This window comes from Lytechinus variegatus, chromosome 9 (genome assembly GCF_018143015.1).
Source record: "Lytechinus variegatus isolate NC3 chromosome 9, Lvar_3.0, whole genome shotgun sequence".
Classification (NCBI taxonomy): domain Eukaryota; kingdom Metazoa; phylum Echinodermata; class Echinoidea; order Temnopleuroida; family Toxopneustidae; genus Lytechinus; species Lytechinus variegatus.
This window is the reverse complement of record NC_054748.1, coordinates 11,520,851-11,539,711: the sequence shown is the minus strand read 5'-3', so window position 1 is coordinate 11,539,711 and position 18,861 is coordinate 11,520,851. Positions and strand designations below refer to the sequence as shown.

At 36.0% G+C, this 18,861-nt stretch overlaps 1 protein-coding gene across 1 annotated transcript; it reads left to right on the top strand.

Annotated features, from left to right (window-relative positions):
* Positions 1-5: 5 nt before the first annotated feature.
* On the top strand, positions 6-8,116 carry LOC121421108 (hsp70-binding protein 1-like). Its single transcript, XM_041615743.1, has 7 exons — positions 6-170; positions 1,332-1,502; positions 3,642-3,822; positions 4,427-4,648; positions 5,910-6,065; positions 6,720-6,931; positions 7,548-8,116. Exons 2-7 carry the CDS (start codon positions 1,347-1,349, stop codon positions 7,623-7,625), a joined length of 1,005 nt encoding a protein of 334 aa, XP_041471677.1. The 5' UTR covers positions 6-170; positions 1,332-1,346; the 3' UTR covers positions 7,626-8,116.
* Positions 8,117-18,861: the final 10,745 nt, after the last annotated feature.

Here is an 18,861-nt window from a genome sequence, read left to right as displayed (position 1 = left end):
AGAAATATTCATTCAAGTTTGTCCTTCAAGAGCTAATTGTGATCACTAAAGTGTTGGGACCACAAAATATCGAAATAAATCCGATATCAGTCGTTTATCGATTATCAGAGGCCCGTCGAAATATTTAGGGAGCTGCTGCTGAATCAGACTGAGTTGCACGGTGTGGTGAGGTAAGGGACGGCCGGCGGATCGGGGGAGGAAAAGTTGATTGCGATGCTGTCTGATGTGTGCAGTGCACTGGCCACTGCAGTGTAGTGTAATGTGTATGGCAAGTTCCCCCGGCCAAGCCCAAGGGCCTAGCCAGGAGGCTCCTAGAGAGTAAAATCATTTACTAATGTATGCTTACTCTCCATAGAGCCAGGGACAGGTTGCCATGCCATTGCTAATAATATTGCTATCACTAACTTTCTTTCTTTCTTCTTTTTTTTATCAATTTTGACTAGGCCCTTTCTTTCTTTCTCTAAGTTCCCCCAATCAAGCCAAGTCCATGACCATGCAGTCAGTCTGCAATTAAATCTGAATGAGCAAATGCCAAATGAGCAAGATTTATCCAATTCCTCTTGTGGTTGAATTCATATCCTTGCAAAATCTTGTGAATTGTGAGACATTCTTTCTCAAAGAATTGAACCATTTTCTCCTTGAGTAAAATTGATTATTTTTGTACCATAAGCTATAATACCAATAACATAAGAAAGAATAAATGTTACTCTTTTTTTCTTGTGAATAAAGTATTTTAGATTAAATAGCAGAAAAATATGTTAGTGGAAAGAAAAATTGCATTGCCTATTTGCAAGTTATGATCTGGACTAGACAGCTGGCAGCCGTCTGTTTCGAGGAGTTTTTTAACATTTTTAAAATATTTTTAATTTCTCGTACACAGATAGCTCGCTATCGTGCAGCCACCATTAATTAGGGGACTTACAATGCAAATTCCCCCCTGTCGGGGCTATTCAATTTTTGTTTTTAATGAATCAAAATTTTGAAAATTAACGCGACCAAAATGGAAATTGATATTCTCTCTTGGCATTGACTGCCAAAAAACGGGGAAAAAATCAAGTTAAAACTAATAAAAGGAACAAAAACAGTGGCTTACCTCAGCTGTTGCGCAACTTCATTTCCTGTTTTATCCGAATTCAATACATAAACATATGGCCATTGAGTCCCCTGTACAGATCGCGCCAGAACTTCGGTCTCTGTATTTGGTGAGTGAAGCCAACAGAGTTCAGCTGAACAACCAAAATAACGGAGACCGAAGCTTTTGGTCTAGATTTGGACCACCTGATCAAATATTGGTTTTAATAATCCCTTATTTACTATCTATAAACTTACAGAGCCTTTCAAGTATAATGGCAAGTGGCGATAGAGGCAATGGAGGAGAGGAGTGGCCAAAGGACTTTAAGAAGGCCCAAGGCACTCTAAATGAAGTGCTTCATTTTGCTGTTGAGAATACACCAGCAAATGAGGACCATGAACCAGAGACTAGAGAACCACTCACAGAAGAGGTAAATACCGAGATCTACTTTGAAGAATAGTCCGTTTCAGCTATCTCAGGATAAAGACATTCTGGCCCGTTCTCTGAACTCCAACTCTTTGCTACAATAATGGGAAGCCTTTGTAAATGTTTACTATTTTGTTTACCAATTTTTTCATGATGAAAAAAAACATTTCAATCATTATTTCCATGCAGTTTGATATGTTTCACTTGATAAATTGAACTTGTACTGTTAGATATTTGGACAATGCACTATCCATAGTTAAACCACAACTAGAGTTCAGAATACAGGCCTCTATGTATCAGTTTTAAATACCATGTAGAGAAGAAATCCTTTTTTCAAGTACAGTCAACAGAAATAGAAAAGGGTGGCCACTGAAGACAGATGGTCTTTCTCTAGAGACAGGTTTTATAACACAAATTTTTTTTCAATTAGGAGAAAATGTTCTTGGTCACTAAGGACAGGTTTTCACTATAAACGGGTGGCCGCTATTCCAGGTTGACTTTATACAAAATCCCCGGGGGGGCCACTTACATTGACGAGTGGATACCATGCGCGACCAAAAAACACGTAAAAGGATGTCTTTTTCATGATAGGGCACGTTACGTACGTAACGTGATAAGGGTGTCAAAAACACTAAAATAATGAAAAAAGGGTATCTATTTCACAAGGAAAATTACGTGTTTAGGGTCGACTTTGCGGGGATGATAAAACAAAATTAAAATGTGTTATAAAGGATGTCCCAGTGATGTAACTTTTCCGGAAATTGCCGGATTTCCGGTATTTTCATGAAATCTCAACTTTTCCGGTTTTCCCTCCCTCGAAAGTTGCCGGAAAACCCGGCCCCTTCGAAATTTCACGATCGGCACGTACTAAAAAAAGACGATCGATCGCCAATGTGTTTTGGACATGTGCTTTGCTTGCCACGTGAATCGCGACATCTCGGCTACTGAGAAATTCGCTCTGATTACGTTACGGTCAGTATACAGTGTATACTGACCGTAATTACAGTATTCAATGCACAGAACGCTCGCTGTCTGAAATTCTGATGGTCGAGCTGTCGCGAGTTGGCTTGAATGCGGAAGTGAACCCTGGATCGCAATTTCCACACACAAACACATGCACATGTGCCGCACATATTTTGTTTGCCAACCTCTCGTTCGGACTGTGATTTAACTCGGAATTAACAGCTTAAACATTGCTTGGATAATTTTGTTATTGAAGAGATCTGATCAGCATTACATTTTTTTACGGTGCTTAATATTTTTTTGTGCAAGAATTCGCGAATTTGTTTGAATTGTAACTTGCAATTTGACAGTACTTTTAAATTCGTTCTCGCTTGAAAATGGATGGTACCGTACACCGTGTAAATCAAGCTTGTCATCTGCAAGAAAGAGTCTATAGAAACCTACACAAAAGGTAATTTTTTTTACAATTTAAACCCTGAAATGGCCTCTCCTGTGGCCCCAAATGTGCAATAATGCTCTGGCTTCGGGGGGCTTCGCCCCCCACCCCCACCGGGGCGTTGCCCCTGGACCCCACCAGGCCCAGGGGCCCTTAAGCGGGCCCCTGGACCCCTGCCGTAAGGCGCGAGAGCTTCGCTCGCTCCGCTTCGCATTTTCAGGTTTTTATACAAAACTCCAGTTACATCCCTGATGTCCTTTTTGCTCCAACACTTCGTGTTTAGAGTCCGATTTGCGCGAGGTGTAGAAGCTGGGGTCGCCGTACAAAAACAAATAAGGTAAAGCCGACGACCGAAGGACCCGTAACAATAAAACATTCATGTATTTGTTTAGGGGTTCATTTCAGGGAATATTTGCCAAGAATATCGTTTTGTTTCCAATACTTGTCAAGGGTAGGGTTTCACACGCCAATACTTGTTAAGGGGTGCATTTTCAGAATATGGAAATTACGTGTTTAGGGTGCTTTTCGAGACCCTATGGTCGCGCATGGTATCCACTCGTGAATGGAAGTGGCCCCCCCCGGGACAAAATCGGAACCGATATTGAAGTTGATACGTGGATTGTTCAATTATCACCATTTATATAAGGCTGGTATAATTCTCCATCAAATATAATCCTATGAGCAAATAATGTAGTAAAAAAAAATTGGTAGTGATATTCATACAAGAATACTTTGTTGTTACAGAAAAAGGAATTTCTAAACAAAGTTTTCAATGATATGCTGAGAGATGAGGTGAAGGAGATGAAGGAACATATCGAGGTCTTGAAGCGGATCCAGGACTCGGAGACGGAAGAGGACCAGGAGGAGAAAGAAGAACGTTTAGAAGCCCTCTTAGATCTATGTGAGACCATTGATAATGCACAAGGTAAGATTGGATGATGATGACAAAATGTGGTAGTGGTGGTGTTGATGATGGTGGTGATGATGGTGGTGATGGTGGTGGTGATGATGATGGTGGTGATGATGGTGGTGATGCCGGTGGTGATGATGATGGTGGTGATGATGGTGGTGATGATGATGATGATGGAGATGATGATGATGATGGAGATGATGATGATGATGGAGATGATGATGGTGATGACAATGATATGATGACGATGATGATGACAATGATGATGGTGATGATGATGACAATGATATATGACGATGATGATGACAGCTATGATTATGATGATAATGATGATGATGGTCATCGAAGAGGAGAAGAAGGAACATTAAGAAGCCCTATCTTTTGACGGATCACAATATGATTTAAAAATGATGGTGATAACAATGATGATCAATATTGATGTGATGATAATTAAGGTGATGAAGATAAGATGATGAATTTCATACTAATATTCTTGATGTATATGATAATCAGTACTTAGGTGTAGGATGAGAAGAAGAATAAGGAGGAGTTGTATTTTCATTTTAAGAATGGAAAGGTATTGTATTGAAAGTTTGTGCTATTTTTGCCTCCTCTGCAGATTTCCTAAAAGTGGGTGGAGTCAGTGTTGCCATGGTGCTATGTCGTGACCCCAGTTCAGAAGTCAGATGGCGAGCGTTGGACTTATTAGCTATGACTGTCCAGAACAACCCCTATAATCAGAATACTGTGGTTGAGCAGGACGCCCTTAAACTCTTCATTGAATTACTAGACAACGATAGAGCATATCAAGTTAGGGTCAAGGCACTTTACGCTATTTCATGTAAGTCTTTGTTTAATATTTGCAAAAGTGTCAGTTTTGGTACTGAAAATAAGATCGAACAGGATTCAATGAAATGAATGCCTTTCTACCAAACTCTTTGGACATAATCCTGATTTTTTACCATCACATGGAAATAAACAAAATAAATTTAAATAAAATGCGGCTGATGAAAATTGCATACAAACCATCCAATGAGCATTGTTATGAAATAATATTTGTTAGTCAAATAGTAATGAAAACTCAGAGTAGCTGTGCTAAAGATTGTATGTAGTGCTTTGAAACATTGTATAAAGCACTTTATAATGTTGCATATTATTAGTATTATTATTTCATATTTTGGTGATTGTTACGATACTGCAACAAATAACAATCAAGATGTAATTTAAATTTCCCTTTTTTTATTACAGGAAATAATTATACATAAATAAAACAAATAATGATCTTACATAAATCTCTTGAAGTGTCTGATGTACAATCCAGGGTTATAGTTCACTGTTATAGTCCAATATATATTCCAGGTAGGCTGGGAAGATTCCTTATTGATGATGGCGATGATGAAACTGATGTTGAAGTCCGATGAATAATAAAAGTCACTGTAACGAGTTGAAATGTCCGTGAAGACGATGTTGATGATGATTAACAGTTAATTTCAGCAATCCATGGGTTGAAACGTGTTCATTGAACAGGTTGATGATGTTGATGAGAACTGATAATTTCTCTCTCAAAATAACTGCAAACAGTTCATTGATGGTGGGCATAAACTGCTCTGATCTGATCTGGTGAAGTGATCTCATATGATGTGATGTGATCTCCTGCTCTCATATGATGTCATGATCAAGTGATCTAATATGATGTGATGATGTCCTTAAAGAAACTGCAGCTATATATACTAAGTTTCAACTAATCTAGAAGCTTCTAAAAAATTTCACCACCATGGAAGGTTCTAGCACCTTCCCAAAGAACATTCTCCTTTCAGGAGCAGTCAAAATCCAGAAGACTCTTGAATGACCTCATTGAAATCTAGAGTGTCAATAACATAGCTAAGCCTATTGTTCCTAATCTCTATTCAGAAATAACAATAAAACTCCTTGGCCTTTAAATAGGCAAGGCCTGCATAATGAAAAGACATTCTTGAATGTTCTTTACAATTCTTGGCCATCCTTAAAGGGAAATAACTAATAGATGAATGTAATTGCTTTTAAAATTCTTTTACAATTATTCTTATATGTAACAGTGATGATTTTTTTTCTTTTCCCTTTAGGTTTGGTACGAGAAAATGAATTAGCTCAAAATGCACTGGTAAAAGAAGATGGTTTTTCATCCATGATGAGAGCTATGCAGAGTGATATAGAGAAGTTACAGATCAAAGCTGCTTTCTTATTAAGTGCACTCCTATGGGAACAACCAAAGTTCAATGGTAAGATCATCCTATCTCTACTTTGAATAATTCAATTCATCTGAAATGAATATTGTTATTGAGCTTCCTTTATTTCCTGGTGCGTTCTAAGGTTCCCCCTTTTGAATGATACATATATGAATGTTTATCAAAACCACACTTGGTTTGTATTAGATTTATAAATGAAATTACTAATTTATGCACCTTTTGGCCTGACGTGTACTTACATAATATTGTGTGATTATGTAATGGCAAATTCGGTCCTACAAGTTGCACGAGAGTTGGAAGAAAAGGTCATGAAACAATACGACCTGAGCTTATGACGTTGCAGATATATCGCGAGGAAATTTGAGATGGGGCTTAATCAGCACCCCCAGTCTTATGGTTGAAATAAACAAATTGGCCGTAGGCTTCCCCTTGTCTGCTGTGCAAACCCTTCACTTGAGTAAAGGGTCTGAATTGCAGCCTACTCATGCCTTGTGTACGGAAAGCCCTCTCGCTCAGGAATTGAAACAGCAAGTTTTGTATGTGCTAGTCTTTGCATGGAGACACACTTGTTGATCAAATTTTCAATCAGGGTCTGTGCCTGCAGACTATGCTTCCCCCACATACACTCTATGGTATGAATGAATATCCTACAAATCAGATATTTTTTTTGTTCTCTTTATTTCACAGAAGCTTTATACAGTATGGGTATGGTACAGCAGCTTATCTCACTCCTCCTCCAGACGGAACACAAGTCTTATCATGAGTATGTTATGTCTGCCATCCTCCATCTTGTATCCCAGCATGCCGGGTGCCTCGCTGACTCGTTGATCCCAGATCTGAACTTTCGAGGGTTTCTTGAGGAGCGCATGAAGGAGCTCAATGGAAAAGAAGAGTATTTGGTAAATTATCTATTTTTTTTCTTTGTCTTTAACTTTATTAGAAATGATGTCTAGTTTGGTAGGACCTCAAATGCATTTTTTTTTTTTACTTAATTCAGTTAAATTTAACCTACTTGATTCAGCTATACACAATTTTAGCTAAAGTAACTTGTCATAAATAACTTCATATGTTAATCAAATTTTCCAATTGCTTTGCATTCATCATGTATTATTCTTTAAACAAGCAGGTATTTCTGAGGCTTGAAGGTGGATTGTTGATCACGCAATCGTGATGAAACTGACTGATTGATTATACCAATTTATGCATGAAATTTAGATCTAACTGTTCATCGATAAATCAAGCCCTTGAAGTACAATTTATTTTTGGCCCTGCAAACTTTCACATTGCGGATTTATCACATACAACAACATTGACGAGGGGAGGGGACCAGTTCTCTATTACATGAGGGTTAAAAAAATCTTGCAATTTCTGTCATTTACATGAACATGTTTTCCAGGAGCTGATATATAGCACCTTTTCCTTATATAACATGCCTTTGTATCTTGTGGGGGTCATACATTTATTTAAACTATTTCTAGCTCACTCACCTGAATGTTACATTTTTTCTTTGTATAGGAGGAACTTGAATATTGTCAAAAGCTAACAGCCCTCTATGCATCAGAAACACAGAATGACACAGGAGCAGACAGATGACCTTTCACCTATGAACTTTGACCTTTGACCTGCATTCACCAACTGATGCATCTGTTGGAAGGTTACTCAATATTTTGCATCCTGTTCTGTTACTGCTTGCGCTTGATAAGAACTTTATACTCTCCTCAAGAGTCACCAATTTTCAGTGATCAGGAGGGAAAAAAATAACGGAATTCAAGAAGTACATTGAATTCATAGAATTTTATGGAAAACGTTATTTTTTTCAGACTAGAAAGAGTGAATAAGGAAAAATTCAGTGAAAATAAGAATCAAATCAATATCACTGTATAAAAATGTGCATAAGTATAAAATCTTCCCATCAACCGTGTTCACATTATTTCGCTTTTAGCATTATCTGCATGGAATCTCATGTTCTAAGATTTTCACTATTAACGTGACTCCGAAGAAGTCAGAAAGTGAGATATAGAACACTGAAGAATACGGAATTGGCATTTGAGGAAACGGTTATTTGGGGTCTCTACCCCACTCATACTACATTGTACATTGTAGGTGGTGGAGTTTGCAGGAATACAGTTTGAATATGAATAGATAAACTTTTCTGCCACATTGGAAGTCCACTCTTAATAATCTGACTGTAGTCTAAGACCATTTGGACCTACTTTTTGTCTCACCTTCATAGCAGAGTGAGACTATAGGTGCCGCTTTTCCGACGGTGGCGGCGGCGTCAACATCAAATCTTAACCTGAGGTTAAGTTTTTGAAATGACATCATAACTTAGAAAGTATATGGACCTAGTTCATGAAACTTGGCCATAAGTTTCATGGAAACATCACAAAAATAAAAAACAAATTACATGTCCTGGGCCCCGTCTTACAGATAGTTACGATTGATCAGATCAATCGCAACTATGGACAGCGAGCAATGTCAACATCTATTTTGCATGTTTGTTCAAAATATTTTCTAGCTTTGATGTATATTCATGCATTCATCGCTGTCTTGAAAATCACCATGCTTCTCTTTGTTTACAAAGGACATTGTGCACATTTCCTGTAGAAAAAATTATGACACTGATGGATTTCCATAGAGTTGCGATTGATTGGATCAATCGTAACTCAAAACAGCCCACAACCCCCCCCCCAAATAAAAAAAACAGCCCACAACCGCAAAAATATCTGCATGTGAATTTAGAAATGATGTATACAGTAATGCTTAGTCTTCCAAGAGCTGAATACTGTTATCTTTTGACCTAAGGAGTGGGCCCAAGGATAGTAAAGGGAGAACAGAGCATGTTGTCAGTGATGTTCACTGCCAAGCTTGCTCTGAGCCAATCAGATGCAAGGATTTCAATAGCTTATAACAAATAGTCATTTGAAATTACTGAATATATGTTTCATGAAATGCACTGCATGGCTAAGGACACAGCATGAAATCGCTATATAGTAACTGAAGTGTCTGAAGTTTTGAAGATAATTTAATACTTTTACCCCTTTACATTTAAACAATTCATTGTGTTTGAGGAATGTTGAAACTTCATTTATATAAGTGTTATTCATAATAGTAGACCGGCCAAAACGATTTTTTATACTTTGGACGGCAAAATTTGTTAATGCTTGCTAATGCTTGGCATCCCAGCTAATAGTCTTGCAAAAATACCCAGGAATAGCGTACGGCCGGATGCCAAGCGCAATTTTGCGTGAAAGTGTCATTTTTAGCGTAAAATCTGAAAGACTGTCGAAAATCACGCATTTTGATATTTTGACGGATTATCATCATATTTTTGATTATCTTTGATATGAAATTATTTTTATTCAGAATTTCAAATTATAAGTCTACTAAATATGCATTTCAAATTTGAATATTACACACACACACATATGGCACAGGGAAACATAAAACCGCGATTTCCTCGAAATAAAAGTTTGTGAAAACTATCAATAGTTTGAAGTTTTTTTACGCAACATAAATTCTTCGATTTAAATGCGTTTATCCATCGAATGTATAGTAAATGTCCTAGTGCCACAAATATCAAAAGAATTTTCAAGTAAGATGGTAGATATCTCATTTTATGTTATCCGAAAGGAGACAATGTGCATTTTACCAGGTGCGCATTTTAAAAGAAAAATTGAAAATACCGTACATTATGTACATAATTACATGTGTAAGTATACATGTACATACTAAAGCGAGTTTTTATTTACATGTATAAGTCCATAATAAAGCGAGTTTTTAATTGGATAGCACAATTTGTCAATTCCTTGCATCCCAGCTAAAAGTCTTGCGGAAATACTGAGGAATAGCGTACGGGCGGTTGCCAAGTGCACTTTTGCGTGAAAGTATCATTTTTAGCGTAAAATCTGAAAGACTGTTGAAAATCACGCATTTCGATATTTTGACGGATTATCATCATATTTTTTATTATATTTGATATGGAATTGCTTTTATTCAGAGTTTCAAATTATAAGTCTACTAAATATGCATTTCAAATTTGAATATTACACACACATATATGGCAATATAAAATATAAAATCGTGATTTACTCAAAATAAAGGTTTTTAAAAATTATTAATGGTATAATGTTTGTGTTCCGCATCTCAATTTCGTCAAGATTTAGTGCTAACCGAATAAATACTTAATAATTGTTGTCATGTCACATATAGTGAAAACAAATACTGAAATAAGATGCAAAATATATATCATTTTATGTTATATATGCGAAATATAACAATGCACATTATTTTATCAGATGCGCATTTCTGATAAAAAAAAATAAACAAACAGCGCACAATATTACATCGATATTGCACATAATATCTTATATCTGTGCGATACTCGTCATGATATTATACAGGATTATGTTTGCTTTTGTAGAGTTCGATCTTCTTGCTATTTCCACGAATGAATTGGTGCTGAACTTAAATCTACCTGTGGCGATATTCAGAAATAGGTCTGATATTTAATTTGCCGTTACCATGGTAGCATTAATTTTACAGGAATATCTATATCCAAAATCATAGAAAACATACATGTATGAATAAAGCGATTGAATTAGCATTTTTAAACCACTCTGTCAATTTTCAGTGTAATGCTTATTGGATTTTTTTTCTCTTTTCAATCAAATCAATTTTATGTTGGGGTGGACTTGTCCTTTAAAGTTCACATTTAAAGTTCACATTTCAAATCTTAAAGCTCATTTCATCACAGTGTATTGCCATTTTGGGAAATGCCGTCGCACGACCATTATGACAAACAAATCTAAAGGCTAATGACCAGCGTCCAGCGCATATATTGTAATATATAGATGGTCGTACAACTGCATTTCCCAAAAGGGCATTGGTATGTCCAGGGCTGCCCAGGGTCGGGCTGTCCGGCCCCCGTCTTATAGACCAGGATATATAACAACATGGACCTGTGATAATAGCAAATGCAAAAACTTTGATGAAGTAAAATGAATTGAATGAAAATTATAATTTGCAATGCAAAAGACCAAATAACATTTATTATTCATATTTTAACATAATAATTATAGCAGCAGGACATTGGAAACAACTGAAATTAATAATTAAAAAAAACGCCATCCATAGCTCATCGAACCAAAATAACGTATGACCTTGATCATGTGAACTGAAATATGTGCAAAATGATCGATGATACTTTAATACCCTTATGTTCAAGTGTAATCTTTAACTGGATCAATAAAAATAAAAAGTTATGATGACATTTAAAAAAATACCCCATATGGCCAAAGTTCAGTGACTCTAAATGACTTTTGACCTTAATCATGTGATCTAAAACTTGTGCAAGACGATCAGTAATACATGAATATTAAAGTGTCATTAATTTTTTTCTATACGTTCAAAGTTATAATGAAATTTTGAAAAATGTAACTTTGGTTAAGATTTCAAGGTTGATATGACGCTGTTATATCAAAACTACCGTCACCTCCACCGGAGAAGTGGCTCCTTTAGTCCTGCTCTGCTATGCCGGCGAGACAAAAAATAGGTACTGCCGTGCAACGGAAATTTTTTAAAATATACTTTGATAATCAAATAAAATGTAAATTGACAGAGTGGTTTAAAAATGCTAATTCAATCGCTTTATTCATACATGTATGTTTTCTATGATTTTGGATATAGATATTCCTGTAAAATTAATGCTACCATGGTAACGGCAAATTAAATATCAGACCTATTTCTGAATATCGCCACAGGTAGATTTAAGTTCAGCACCAATTCATTCGTGGAAATAGCAAGAAGATCGAACTCTACAAAAGCAAACATAATCCTGTATAATATCATGACGAGTATCGCACTGATATAAGATATGTGCAATATCGATGTAATATTGTGCGCTGTTTATTTTTTTTATCAGAAATGCGCATCTGATAAAATAATGTGCATTGTTATATTTCGCATATATAACATAAAATGATATATATTTTGCATCTTATTTCAGTATTTGTTTTCACTATATGTGACATGACAACAATTATTAAGTATTTATTCGGTTAGCACTAAATCTTGACGAAATTGAGATGCGGAACACAAACATTATACCATTAATAATTTTTAAAAACCTTTATTTTGAGTAAATCACGATTTTATATTTTATATTGCCATATATGTGTGTGTAATATTCAAATTTGAAATGCATATTTAGTAGACTTATAATTTGAAACTCTGAATAAAAGCAATTCCATATCAAATATAATAAAAAATATGATGATAATCCGTCAAAATATCGAAATGCGTGATTTTCAACAGTCTTTCAGATTTTACGCTAAAAATGATACTTTCACGCAAAAGTGCACTTGGCAACCGCCCGTACGCTATTCCTCAGTATTTCCGCAAGACTTTTAGCTGGGATGCAAGGAATTGACAAATTGTGCTATCCAATTAAAAACTCGCTTTATTATGGACTTATACATGTAAATAAAAACTCGCTTTAGTATGTACTTACACATGTAATTATGTACATAATGTACGGTATTTTCAATTTTTCTTTTAAAATGCGCACCTGGTAAAATGCACATTGTCTCCTTTCGGATAACATAAAATGAGATATCTACCATCTTACTTGAAAATTCTTTTGATATTTGTGGCACTAGGACATTTACTATACATTCGATGGATAAACGCATTTAAATCGAAGAATTTATGTTGCGTAAAAAAACTTCAAACTATTGATAGTTTTCACAAACTTTTATTTCGAGGAAATCGCGGTTTTATGTTTCCCTGTGCCATATTTGTGTGTGTAATATTCAAAATTCAAATGCATATTTAGTAGACTTATAATTTGAAATTGTGAATAAAAATAATTTCATATCAAAGATAATCAAAAATATGATGATAATCCGTCAAAATATCAAAATGCGTGATTTTCGACAGTCTTTCAGATTTTACGCTAAAAATGACACTTTCACGCAAAATTGCGCTTGGCATCCGGCCGTACGCTATTCCTGGGTATTTTTGCAAGACTATTAGGTGGGATGCCAAGCATTAACAAATTTTGCCGTCGAATCCTTATCTAGAGCACTTTTTGAGGTTTGGCCGGTCTACTATAATTTGTAATGAATTATCAGGAACTTCCAGACACATGCATTGATGTGATAAAAAATAATACCTTGATTTGAAAACAAAATAAAAATGACTGATGATACAAATAATAATCATATACTTATTGGTTTAGTGCAGAAACTATGTGTATATATTCTACTGCGCTGTAATTAAGAGCTTATGAAATGCTTGAAAACATATTTAGAAAAGGGGAAAAAGAATGTTAAGGGGATTGGTTTTCAGTCTACTGATGGAGAGGATCTAATTACATATAGCAAACCATTCCATAATTTGGGGCGTGCACAGGCAAAAGCATGATCTCCCAAAGTTATCTTTGTATTACGAGTGGGGATGTGAAGGAGCAAATTATGAAAACTGTGCAGGTTGTGAGTGTGTCTGTGAACTTTTCTTGGGTAAAAGTTCAGAAATAAAGCTGGGGGCTTGGCGACTTAGACAAGTACAATGTTTCAACAGTCTACCGCATACCATTAAAATCAACTCCGAATAAATACAGTAATGATATGACAGAATTGATATCATTGATCTAATCAGTTCTAATAGCTTTTTATAAAATGTAAAAGTAATAATAGCTCAAAATAAAATGTGAAAACTGCAAGAAAAAGGACAAAATACAATAAGCATGGACCTGTCTACTGAGAGATGCAATGCATACTTCTGTGAGTGCTGGGCAGTTACTTTTTTTTACCAGAATCATGTTGCAAATATTTATACATTGTAGACAGACAATTTTTGTTTGATTCTCTTAGAATTCTTGTGATTTTTACCAAAACCGGAATGAAATTGGTAAACATTTTTTGAATGGAAATAAATGTGCTTTAAAGCTATTTTGTACAAATGTTCTACAAAGAAATGTTTTGTTCTCAATCTAACATAATCGACCTGGGGTGTTTCACAAAGTCTGACTGAAAAACATGCTTAAGAATCAAAGTGCACATTTGATATGTGGTAGTTTGCATCCCATGTGATGGTGGTATATACAGTACCAGTCACAATAGTTAATTCAGGTGTGATTTTTAGTCAGGTGTAATATTTATGAAACATCCCCCTGCATTTCCTTTTGCTTCTCTCTCCATCATTCCCTTACCCCTATCACTCTGTACTCTCAGTCATAATCCCATCTGTTAAACTCTCTCGTTAATTTTCCATGAAAAACATCTGTACCTTTTATTCTATTACCCCACCACTGTTTTTATGCTTCCCTATTTTCATCTTCCTCTCTCTACATTTATCTCTTCTCCCCTTCACTTATCCCATGCTCTCTCCGTCTTTATTCTACATGTCTGCAGTTTTATCTCTTCATCCCATCATTCTTCCTCATCTTTATCTTCTCTATACAATATCTATCCCTCTCTCTTTTCCACATTTCATCCCATCTCTCTTACCTTCCCCATGCTCTGTGCTCTATCCTTTACCTTTATAACTTGGCTGATATTTGTTATATTATCTTTCAAAAATACCAAGAGATGAAAGGAAAGAGAGGGGGGGGGGGGGCTGGAAGTGTCTGATGGTAAAGCTGAGAAACAGAAAAAAAAACAGAAAGGGAGGGAGTTACCTAGCAGGGGCGGAAATCTCTCCCAAAAGGTGGGGGGTGGGAGACAAGGGGCTGGAAATTTTGACAAGCAAAAAAAAGGGTTATCACCCCAAATTTAAGGTCATTTTGATGAAAAAAAATGACAAGCAAAAAACAAAAGTTACCATCCCAAATGTAAGGTCATATCTCGTCCTAAAATTGATTATGAATGATGTACCTACAATCATAAAAGACCACAAATAGGAGGGGTGACATTTGATGCTGTGCCCCCTACTAGCACACCCAAGGGGGGGGGGCAGACTGCCTCCCCTGACGAGTCACAACCCATTCAAGGGACGTACCCCTGCCCCCCCCCCCCCTGACGAGTCACAACTGATCCCTGACGAGCCACAAGTGGCCCCCTCTTTGGAACATGAAGACCTTTTTTTTGGCTTGTCAAATTTTTTGGCGGATGAATTTGCCCCCCCCCCTTCTGAAAATCCTAGGTACGCCACTGGTGTCCCCCCTACTATTCTGAGTAGGGGGGACGGGGGACACGCCCCCCCCTGGGATTTTCGCCCATGTTAGCTAGACAGACTGGGAAAGGACAAAATGAAAGAAGAAAAATAAAAAAGCCTAAAACACAAATAGTGTGAGAGAGAAAAAGGGGTAAGTTAGAGAAAGAAATTGAGAGAAAGGAGATTGTCAGCGGCTGAGAATTAGAAAATTTAGAATGCAGAGCTGCCAACCATGTGAAAAATCATTTTTTCCCCATTTTCAAGCCTAAAATCCTATTTTTCTTTAAAATTTTGAAAAACATACCAAAAAAAATCATTCTTACAAGTTTCAACAATCCTTTTTCTAGCGGGAATATCCTATTTAGTGTCACTTTCCCTTAAAAATCCCACTCTGAGAATGAGAGAGACTACCAAATATCCGAGAAACGAATGAAAGGGAAGGGAGAAGCAAAAGAATGGAGAAGGGTATGGTCAGACTGGGAGGGGGTTATGGAAGGATAAAAAAGATGAGGAAAGATGAGTCTAGGAGAGAAGTTAAAATATAACAGGTATTCAAGAGAGAGAGAGGGGAAGAGAGCAGTAAAAGTGAATAGATAGACTTAAAATAAAGAAATAATTTATACGAGAGATTGAAAGGCAAAAAAAAAGAAGATGGATAGAGATTAAGAGACAACAAATGAAAGAGTAAATAAGATATAGTGGAAACAGACGCCCCCAAAAAAATGAATAAATAGAATAAACAAAAATAAATGAATAAAAGATCATTTGGGAAAGGGTATGTGTGAGGGACAAAGAGAGAAAAAAAGACAAGGGGAGTGTAGCATCTTGTCCATGCTTCTGAATGACAAACCTTGTTTGGCCAATCAGTTTGCAAGAATTTCAGTAGCTTATCACAAGTAGTAAATGGAAATCAATGACTTCTTATTTAGAGGTGGGAAGAGTCAAATAAAGACAAAACGAAAGACAACGTAACAGCAGAATTTACAAAGATGTTTCATCTTTTAATTTAGCTTCTATGGAATTGAGCCCATAAACATTCAAGGAAAAACTAAACTTATCACAAAAAAATGAAAGAGCATTCTAACATACAAACAAGTATAAAGCTCACATGAAAAATAATAAATCTGCATTTTACTATAACAGATAAACATTAACCAACACAAGGTATATATATTCCAATAATTCACAAATTCAATTATTCACATTGGAAATGACGAATCATCGCAAGAAATTCAATTCAGAATCACAATCATAGATTTATTCTAGTAGGACTACGATCTAATAAAAGTCATAACTCGAGATGAATCTATAATTTCACAACTAATCTGTTCCAATTCTAAGGTTTATTGCGTGAATGTTGGAATAATACAAACCTAATGGATATAATGAATACATGCAGATTGATGATTGAAACATGGCAGATGCATGTTGAGTTTTTTCACCCTACACCTTTTAAGATGTGATAACACTGCAATACCACCGGAGGGGAGGGGGGTGTTTCACAAAGATTTAAGTATGACTTAGAGTCGCACTTAAATGCGGATGCATACATGATATGCAACGCGCAATCTTCTTGATCAATACGCAGTAGTGTACGTCCTCTTGGCATGATCTGACCAATACTGTCATGCCTTTTATACAGCGTGCAATTAGACTTTTAGGTGCAACCCAAGTCATATTTAAATCTTTGTGAAACATCCCCCCCCCCCGTCACTTTGTTCATATCATCACCTTGGAAATTTAAATCTTTGTGAAACATCCCCCCCCCGTCACTTTGTTCATATCATCACCTTGGAAATTTAAATCTTTGTGAAACATCCCCCCCCGTCACTTTGTTCATATCATCACCTTGGAAATAATGCACATAGAACAGGTATTACGTACCAATGAAAAGGCAAATGAGAGTACCGGTAGTGCTTTGTTACATCATTGGCTCTTATCAATCAAAACTTTAATATATTTTGGGCCTAGACTCTATCTTTTTTTTTTATAGAAAATTGTGTTAAAAATGTATCAAACACAGAGCGTTTACCTTTCTTTTTTAAAAACATTTCTGAATATATATTTGTAAAACAAAGCTATTACAATCATATTTGCATTTGCATCCATTAATCCCAAATATAAATAACTACTCACTGGCATTAAAGTTAATAGTGTTTGCTCTGGAAAATTTCCAGCAATCGATTTTAAAATTGGGCTCAGCAGTCAATTGCAAATGAATTACTTCAATATCCAAAAAAAAAATAGGGAGCCGTTTCAGACAGCTGATCGTAAGTTAAGAGCGACTATAAGAATGACTGGATATCCTTTCTTGTGGTAAATGCTATTGACCAATAAATATTCATTGGTGATTATTCAGAGAGGAAGAAAGGTTCACCGGCCATTCTTAAAGTCACTCGTAACTTACATTAGGAACAGCTTTAGGAAACACCCATCTGGCATCAACCCATCTAGGTTGGTGTTTTCTTCTTAACAAATGTCAAGTGGAAGATATGCATATGAAAAACCCGCACTGCATCGTAGTTGATAAAAAATGACTAAAGCAAGAAGAAAGGGTATAGGCAGTGGTTGGTTCCACATCAGACACATTCCTTTAGTTCAGCATATCAGCAAAGACAGCTGCAGTCTCTGCTTAGATATGCTTCAGAACCTACAGATGATTAAAAATGTGCCTTTCACACGTTGATGAAATCCTACTAGCAAACCAAATGAGTTGTATTAATCCTGTCAGTCATACAAGTTTTAAGTCCGGTATAGTACCGGACTACAAGCATAATTGGATTCATTTCATATTCACAGAGATAACCTTGTCTGCTGTGCAAACGCTTGAGTAAAGGGTCTGAATGTGCAGCCTACTCATGTCTTAGTGTGGATACACACTTGCTGATCAAAGTTTCAATCTCCTTCTCCCTCAACCAAACACTCCTACTTTCCTCCACCACTCCTTCTTTCATGCTGTCTTTGGTTGCCCCACTAACCAGTCACCTGTTTTACTTGTATTCACCCAAGCCTTGACTGTTCTTTATTGAAATGATGCACTGTTGGCTCATAGCACTGACTAAAAATATACAATGATGTATTTTACACAAAACATTGACACTTCTACAAACAACATTCGTCATATAAATAGGCAAATGACATAGTTTCCACTATATACATGTACAAGGTATTACATTTGAATGAATGACAAAACTGGCTCAAAAGATTTATAGCAGTATAATATATTTACACATATTTACATGCATACATGTATATCCTGCTGAAAAAAATTATCATTATTGAAAGTCTGTTACAGGGCATACATGATTTAAATGATCTATTTCATAAATTAGTTCACACCCTCCTAAAGGTCATACCAGGAGGTCAAAGGTCACTCTTAAAGATTAAATCTGGACTTAATGAGATTGATAAACAAAACACACAAAATCATATTTCAAAAATTATAGAAAATTATAGTGAAATAATTTGAAAACGGGTACAGGCAATTTCATAACATTACAAATGAAGTTCATCTTTAATAACTTGTTTAGATTAGAATTAGAAAAAAGGATATGTCCACAAATGATGCACTTCATTTTCATTGCATAATGATGATATAAAGAAAATATACACAATGTCAAAATTCAGGAATGAGATAATACACTATGGCAAACGGTTGATGAAATGTATCCCA

Coding starts and splice junctions, on each gene's coding strand:
- LOC121421108 (XM_041615743.1), top strand. CDS start 1,347: ATGGCAAGTGGCGATAGAGGCAATGGAGGAGAGGAGTGGCCAAAGGAC. Junction 6,066..6,719: donor GGAACAACCAAAGTTCAATG/GTAAGATCATCC, acceptor TTTATTTCACAG/AAGCTTTATACAGTATGGGT. Junction 6,932..7,547: donor ATGGAAAAGAAGAGTATTTG/GTAAATTATCTA, acceptor TTCTTTGTATAG/GAGGAACTTGAATATTGTCA.